This window comes from Sinocyclocheilus grahami, unplaced genomic scaffold, assembly GCF_001515645.1.
Source record: "Sinocyclocheilus grahami isolate Dianchi unplaced genomic scaffold, SAMN03320097.WGS_v1.1 scaffold335.1, whole genome shotgun sequence".
Classification (NCBI taxonomy): Eukaryota; Metazoa; Chordata; class Actinopteri; order Cypriniformes; family Cyprinidae; genus Sinocyclocheilus; species Sinocyclocheilus grahami.
In genome coordinates, this window is record NW_015505514.1 from 35151 (window position 1) to 43486 (window position 8336).

The following is an 8336-nucleotide window of genomic DNA, read 5'->3' on the forward strand; positions in this document are numbered from 1 at the left end:
TTAGCTGGGCCAGTGTGTGCTGTGATTGGCAGCACTCGGCGCCTGGTCGGGAAATGTCATGCCCTTTACCATAGCCGCCTGCGAGCTTCAGTGTAAATATTGCGTCAAAATCAAATCAATTTGAGAGCGATTTAAACCCGGATGATTGTAACCACTCTAAGTTCGTCTGCCTTGGGGAAAGCTAGCGTGTCTCCGACATAGTGATAACACTCGTTGCCTTCTCTAGTGCAGCTCGACCAGGTCTCGTCCCATTCGTCGGTATTTGTGATATCACAAATCCCGGAAAATATGCGTTGTAGTCCAAACGAGTCGTTCGTTGTAGTTTTTGAAAAGTGATTTCTGTTAAATAAAATCTCCTTTTGAAGGAGCTTTGTAACTTTGCAGATCTTTTTTATGCTCAAACAGCAACATTACAGACTAACTAAAGTTGAAAAAGTGAAAAAGCATAGTAGGACATCTTTAAAGATCGCAAACACGATTCAAACACCAATGTGATCTTTCTTAAATGACAACGGTTCAGCTGTTCAACCTTTGACGTGTTTGAACAACGGTGTGATCATCGCTCTCACTCAGCTGTCATGTGTATGTATGAAACAGCTTCACAAAGAGTCTTTTCAACCACACAGTATTATTATTTCTGTTACAATCATTCAAATAAATCACAGAAGAACGGGGATACATGTTTATAGTTTGGAAATAAACACTGATGTGTACTGTAGTGATTAAAATAGAGTAAATCACCTTTTGAAAGTAATTTGACGCTTCAAATAAAGATTTAAAAATTCAAATAAAAAAAAAGAAATTGTCTTTGAATCATTCATTCAAGAGATTCATTCAAAAACACTTATTCATCCAATAATGAAACAAGTAAATCTTAAGTGAGTCATTGAATCATTCATTTATAAATCAAAATAGTTTTGTAAAAAAAAAAATTATATATATATCGTCATTTATGAATAAAAAAAAAATCTCAATTTATCAAGAATTGTGCAGCTCTATTTTGCACACAAACAGCTCTTAATCGACTAATTTATGTAGCCTGCTGATTTTTGTTCAAAGTAATTTGACGCTTCAAATAAAGATTTAAAAATTCAAATAAAAAAAAAGAAATTGTCTTTGAATCATTCATTCAAGAGATTCATTCAAAAACACTTATTCATCCAATAATGAAACAAGTAAATCTTAAGTGAGTCATTGAATAATTCATTCATAAATTACATGTGATTTTTGTAAAAAAAAAAATAAAAAATAAAAAATAAAAAATCACATGTAATTTATGAACCCCCCCTCTCTCTCTCCTCAATTTATCCAGAATTGTGCAGCTCTATTTTACAGCTTTTAATCCAGTCCAGATTTTATGTAGCCTGCTGATTTTTGTTCAAGGTATTCAGTTGCAACTACATGTTTTGCAAAAAGAGACCGAATAAATGTTTGATATCTAAATGTTTGAATATATATATATTTTTTTTATCCACACTGGAATCGAAACTGGGAATCGATAAGCAGAATCGGAATCGATAAATTTCAAACAATACCCAATCCTAAAAGTAGTAAAGACCTTTATAAAAGATTAATAGATAATTTATAAAAAGACATTTATTTGTTATAAAAGATTTATTTTTATATAAATACTGTTCTTTTGAACTTCACATTCATCAAGGAAACCTGAAAAAAAATTGCACAACTGTTTTCAACAATGATTATAATCAGAAATGTTTCTTGATTTCTGAAGGATCATGTGACACTGAAGTCTGGAGTAATGATGCTGAAAATTCAGCTTTGCATCACAAGAATTAATTATATTTTTAAATGCATTAAAACGGAAAAAAGTTATTTTAAATTGTAATAATATTTCACAATTTCACTGTTTTTACAGTATTTTTGATCAAATAAATGCAACCTTGGTGAGCATAAGAGATTTCTTTCAACAAGATTAAAAAACCCTTACTAAACCCTGAAACAGTAGCGTATATCTACAAAGTCTTGACCCATCTCTTTTTTATAAGACACATTTATAATGGACCTCAACAAAAGCGGAGCTGTACACGCTCGCTAAACTTTATTAATGAGGCGTGCTACAGTTGTTCAGTTTGTAGTCCTAAAACCAGGAAGAGAATAAGCATTTCTGAGCCATCAGTTCACTCAGGAGATTTTCGATTTCTGTGGTTAAAATGACTTGTGAAGCAGGGTTATTGCAGTTTTAGTTAACTTTAACAAACTAAAACTACAACCATAAAAAAAAAAAACACATTTTCATTACTTGAAATAAAATAAACATTAACCGATCTAAAAATCTAATTTTAAATTGTTTAAAGGGGTCATTTGATGCTTTTTTAAAGATCATTATTTTGTGTATTTGGTGTAACAGAATATGTTGACATGCTTTAATGTTCAAAAAACACATTATTTTTCAAATACTATACATTATTTTAGGTCCTCTATGCCCCGCTTCTCTCAAATGCTTCGTTTTCTACAAAGTCCCTCCGTCCGACAAGCGCAGTCTGCTCTGATTGGCCAGCTGACCCAGTGCATTGTGATTGGCCGAACACCGCAAGCACTCGTCAGAAATGTAACGCCCCTTACCATAATCACGAGCTTCATCTTTCAAAATAAATGTAAAGAGTAAAGACAGAGCCCGAAAGGGGAACAGAGTCGCGTGACAGACACAGTGATGAAGCTGGTATGTGTTTGCAGTACACAAGCCACGGTTAAGACAGCTCTACTAAAATAATTACAACTAAATCTGAAATATTACTGATTAAAAAAAATAAAAGTCTCTGATATTAAAATAACATTGTTGTGAATGTTTCTTCACTTTTATGTACATTGCTCTCCAACATTAATAACTCACAGCTGTACCCTGAATTTTGAAAATACTGCATGTGTAAAAACACAACAGCTCTATTACTCCGCTCACCTCTTCTGCCATCTGCAGGAGAGTCTGGTTGTTGGTCTCCCATTTGGTCCTCCATAGTGTGGTCTCCTTCTCAAGCTTCTTGATCTTCTTGGTCATCTGATTAATGTCAGAAAACAAAAATGGGTCATTCCATATGGGCTTTTCCATACAAGACCATATTCATTTGACTTTGATAGTCTTTCAAATAATCCGGTCTGACCATTTCATTGTCGGAAAGTGTTATATTTGGAATTATGTGAAGGTGAAAATGTAGAGATACAACTATATTAAAATCCTTACCTATAAGACTTATTTGACTAATAAAAGGATCATGTGACACTGAAGTCTGGAGTAATGATGCTGAAAATTCAGCTTTGCATCACAGGAATAAATTATATTTTAAATTGTAATAATATTTCCCAATATTTCTACATTTTTGATCAAATAAATGCAGCCTTGGTGACCTTGAGAGACCTCTTTTGAACACTTCCTGCACACTCACTTTCTCCATCTCCTGTCGGAAGGTGGTGAAGACCTCGTTGCTCTTGGCGAGGGTGGTCTGAAACTCCTCAAACTTGTCCATGTACAGAGTGAGCTGCTGCTTTAACTGATGCTCCTGCTCCTTCATCAGCTCACATTTATGTCTGGACTCAGTCGCGTCCTTCAGAAGCTGAACAGAGAATATAGATAAACATTTAGGTGGCATCATTTTCCTGCAGCTCCAGGAGTGTTTAGTCACATGGCATTTACGGCTCAGGTGACTGGATCAAATTAACCTGGCTGCAGAACTGAGTGCCAGAGAGCAAAGATAGCTCAAACTTCTACTTCAGAAGGCCTCACACCAGCAAGCAACTTCTATTGTGATAAATGGGAATGCTAATGGATAGCTTAATCCAAATACTATAGATCTCCTTGGTTGCAGGTGCCAATCCTTCAGGATTAGTAACAGGCTCAGAAACAGGATTAGGATTATGACAAGGATACTCACAAACTCTCTTTCTCTCTGCTGTTTCTCCTCCACCTCTCGCATCAGCTCAGCCGTCCTCTGGAGTTTAGCGTCCACCAGCTGCTGTTGCAGTTCCTTGTGTTTGAACACCTTGTCGATGTGCTGGGTAAAGATAAATGTCATGTTCACAGTATTCTTCAAAAGCGCAATCGCTTGGAAAACGGCAACATTTCCTTATCGATCCTTATTTTTAACTTGCGGACAATTTTAATGTGTGAGGCTTCCAGTGTCATTGGCTTCCAATTATTTTAGCTGTACAAAAATGTGTTATGCTGCTTGATACAGCAAACCAAGGTTATTACAGTTAAATAAAACCATAAAATACATTTACATTACCTGAAATAAAAAAATGTTAACTGAAATAAAATACTAATATATATATATATATTTTTTTTTTTTTTTACAATATATACATTTCTTCTATAAATACTACAACTTAAAATAACTGTTTTATAACAATTTTTATATATTTAAAAAATTTTCCTATGATGCAAAGCTGAATTTTCAGCTGTCATTTATTACTCCAGTCTTCAGTGTCACATGATCCTTCAAAAATCGTGAATTGATAAATAGAAAGCTCAAAGAACAACATTTATTTGAAACAGAAATCTTTTGTAACATTATAAAGGTCTTTACTGTCACTTTTGATCAATGTAATGCATTCATGTTCAAAAAAAGAACCGTTTTCAACAAGAATAATAATAAATGTTTCTTAAGCAGCAAATCAGCATACTAGAATGATTTCTGAAGGATCATGTGACACTAAAGACTGGCGTAATAATGCTAAAAAATGTAGCTTGGCATTACAGGAATAAATTATATTTGAAAATATATTAAATTAGACTACAACCTATTCCAAACTTTTGAACAGTAGAAAACGTATGCTTATTCCTACATACAGAGTCACGTGATTAGTCATAATGGTTTCATTTGAAGCACATTTGGAATGAGCTCAACATGCAAAACACTTATATTTTAGAAGCAATATGAATGGACAGATCAAACACCTTGGCTTTACAGAGTACACAACAAATGAAACCTCGGAGGGCTCGAAGGACTCAGCATAACAGCCATTTTTCATATTGGACAGATGTTGCCTCACCTCCTCCCGGAGCTCATACTGCTCGATGAGCTTCTTGAGTTTCTCAGCCAGCTCCATGTTCTCCTGCCGCAGCTTGCTGTTGTGCAAGTTGTGCTGCTCCATCTGGGCCTCAATCTCATTGAGTGTCATCTGGAAGTGCAGCGTGGCCTCCTTGCGCCGCTCCTCATACTCCCTGAACCTCTGAGCGTTCTCCTCCTGCCATCACAATGTTTATCTGGTTAAACAAAGGCCAATACGAATCTTCAAATCAAATCCGGGATGTGCGTGAGCTCTGGTGGCTGTACCTTCAGGGTCTTGTTATGGCGCTGAAGTTCCCTGCAAAGGCTCTCCAGTTTGCTGCGTGCCAGGACGGCTTTGCTGTGCTCGCTCTGCAGGTGGATCTTCTCTTTCAGCACCTGATTCTGCTTTTTCTGCAACACCTTCACCTGCTTTTGTATGCTGCGACTCTCCTCCAGCTGTCCCAGGAGGAATGGCACATTAGTAGTTAGTGATGCACTGAAATTTCAGCAACTGAAATCATTTGGCAAAAATAATAATAATAAAAAAAAGGTATCAGTGACATTTAATTATATCTGATGACACTTTTTTGACTGTCATCAATGTGGACAAGCTACAAAAGGTAAACATCAGCAATGCGGAGAAAAATTATGCTAGAATAGAAATGTCAAATTAATTTTGACTGAAATATTGAGGCAGTTTGAAGAACTTTTCTGACGTCAACACTGATAAATAACTTATATGAAATAATTAAAATATTTATTCCAGCATACATCGATTGGCTGCCTATATTGTTCACTGAAAATTATGCAGCAGATTAATTCTGATCTGAATCATATGGCAAATCAAACCCCAAAAGAGTGACAAGTGAGCCTCATATTCATCAGTTTCCTTGGGTTAAGAGTTTAAAAGGACTATTTATGAAGTACATCATAGCTCAGATTAAAAAAAAATTAAGAAGTCCTCATCATTAACAGGTAAACATGTCAGCAACATGGACCAAAAATTATGCAAGAATAGAAATTTGTTTGACTGAAATATTGAGAGGAACTTTACCACAATATTATACATAGTTACATTTCCCAGTTACCCAAAATTCTAACTTTTGGTTTTCGGCTACATCAAAACTTAAAAAAATAAAATAAAATCATTATTAGTTTTTCATACTACATTAGCTGTATAATACTACGTATGGAAAAAAGAGTAGTGTTTTACACAAGAAAATAAATCATGCAATTTTGGACTGCAAATGTTGTTTTTTTTGTGAACTTGTCCGTAAGGACATTAAGTATAAAGTATAATATTCATTGTTGTGTAATATCCTTTCTCTAGCACCAAATACATACCAGGTCTGCATATTTCTTACAAAGGGCAGCGAGTTTTTCTTCTGGGGTGGCTAAGGTATGAAGCGCCTGCATAAGCAACAACACCTCTTTGCCTATGACAACAAAAGAAGAATTATGCTTAGAATAACCTGTTGTTGATAGATGAGTTATCCCATCACAAACAACAAAAAAAAAAACACACACACATTTCTTCTAAAACAAAAAGGTCTACCGATTAAAAGAATGGTTCACCCAAAAATGAAAATATTTGAAGTGAACAGTTATTGGTCCCCACTGACTTCCATAGGATGAAAAAAACAAATACTATGAAAGTCAATGGGGACCAGAAAATGTTCGGTTGCCCACATTCTTCAAAATATCTTCTTTTGTATTCAGCAGAAAAAAGAAACACTAACCAAATGCATTATGGTCCTTGGTTTTCTCAGCGTTAGGGTCCAACTCCCCATCGAGGGGGTCAGGGTTACTATCCTCCCTTCCAGGCGTCTCCCCTCTCTCCTCCTCACTGCTCACCAGCCCGTTATCCTGGGATGGGGTCTCCACATCCGGAGGTGAATTGCTCCCTTCAACGAGTCCTCTGGCTTCTAGACCACAGACCCCAATGATTTCCTCCATGACTTCAGCGCGCTGATGGTGTAAACACAAAAAATGTGTAAGGAGATGAGTTTAAATGAACCGAGCTGAGATTGTGTAGTTTTGACAACAACATTAGTCGCCGACTCACTGCATATAAGTGACACATATTACATCCAATACAAAGATGCCTGCACTAGTTCTGGATATTTACTTTAAACACAAGCAAGTGCAAAACAAACTCCCTATTCAGGAAGAGAGAGATGAGTAGGTGCTGCAGACAGAGGCTGTCTCTCAAATCCCAGTGAGCTCCCTACCTAGGCAGCATTTGTTTGCACCACACACGTTTAAAATGCACGAAGTTCACTAGGTTTAGAGCCACAGCCAGAGAGTTACTTTAAAACCAGCACAAGCTAAATAAGTGAGAGGGAACGACATGAACAAATGAGACATTTATTCAAAGCACGTGTCAACTAATAATGCGTCAACACTGACCAGTTACAGTATACACTACAAACTTATGAATATGAAAACATTCAAATACTTATTCAAGCATACTTAGCTTTCCTGACATACATTAGACGCATATAATAATCCTTCTTTATGTTTATTCATATGGCAATATGAGCCTCATCAGTTTCCCCGGGTTAAAAGTTTACAATATTAAGACCAAAACCCATCTCGCCGTGAAATCTGTAACTTACAGTGATGAAGCTGTAAACCTCAGGCTAACTCACATTCACCCTGTTCAACACGAGTTGGTTAGCGGGCTAAAGCTAACGTTACTTCCTTCGTAAATCACACGCATTTATGGCGACAGGCTCCCTTCGCGTGTGTTCAGCAAGCCCTTCGTGGGGTTAGATGTGTTAATGGTGGTATGTTTAAAACAGATGTTCAGCAGTGAGCAGCTTGAGGTACAGTAACGTTACCTGTGTGGTGTCGGTGTTTTTGTGCCTGGCATCCGAGCGCGTCGCCATGTTGTGACGAAACACTAGAGGCAAGACTGGATGAGCAGAAATGAACCACATTTAAGCATTTATTTATTTATGCTATTCATTTAGTTGTCATTTCGACATGCTTTAGGATGAAATCGCACACCTGGGCTCCTCGGGTAAATCGTTCCATTATGTATAGGCTATATATTGGCTAATAAAATAAACAAATAAATGCAAAATACAAAAATAGCATCTTAGACCGAGCTTTTTATAGTTAAATCATATTTTGTGTTTGAATTGCATAGTTCAGTTGAAACGCTCAGGTCCTGTTTCTGTAGTCTTCCCACAGTCCTCTGTGTTTCATCATGTGTTTGGTCTTTATAGTTCTTTTGCACTTTAATCTGTGTAAAACTTGTAACTTTATACATTTTTCTGTATTGCTTTATTGCATTGAAATGTTCAGTTATTTTTGCTATAAGAAAAA

The 8336-nt window shown here is 36.2% G+C and overlaps 1 protein-coding gene across 5 annotated transcripts in view; it reads right to left on the reverse strand.

Moving 5' to 3' along the window:
• Nucleotides 1-8043, reverse strand: part of LOC107602792 (gamma-taxilin-like) — a 10257-nt gene extending 2214 nt beyond the window's left edge. The window contains exons 1-8 of one of the 5 annotated variants that reach the window (XM_016295367.1): nucleotides 7847-8043; nucleotides 6743-6971; nucleotides 6348-6439; nucleotides 5289-5459; nucleotides 5005-5199; nucleotides 3885-4004; nucleotides 3399-3566; nucleotides 2918-3013 (exon numbers count right to left, since the gene is read on the reverse strand). In XM_016295367.1, the coding sequence (XP_016150853.1) occupies nucleotides 2918-3013; nucleotides 3399-3566; nucleotides 3885-4004; nucleotides 5005-5199; nucleotides 5289-5459; nucleotides 6348-6439; nucleotides 6743-6971; nucleotides 7847-7945 (1170 nt within the window). In that variant the 5' untranslated portion in view covers nucleotides 7946-8043. Of the gene's footprint in view, nucleotides 1-2917; nucleotides 3014-3398; nucleotides 3567-3884; nucleotides 4005-5004; nucleotides 5200-5288; nucleotides 5460-6347; nucleotides 6440-6742; nucleotides 6972-7051; nucleotides 7200-7621; nucleotides 7813-7846 lie in introns of those variants that run through there. The other 4 variants (XM_016295370.1, XM_016295369.1, XM_016295368.1 and 1 more) reach the window with 4 other exon arrangements.
• Nucleotides 8044-8336: the final 293 nt, after the last annotated feature.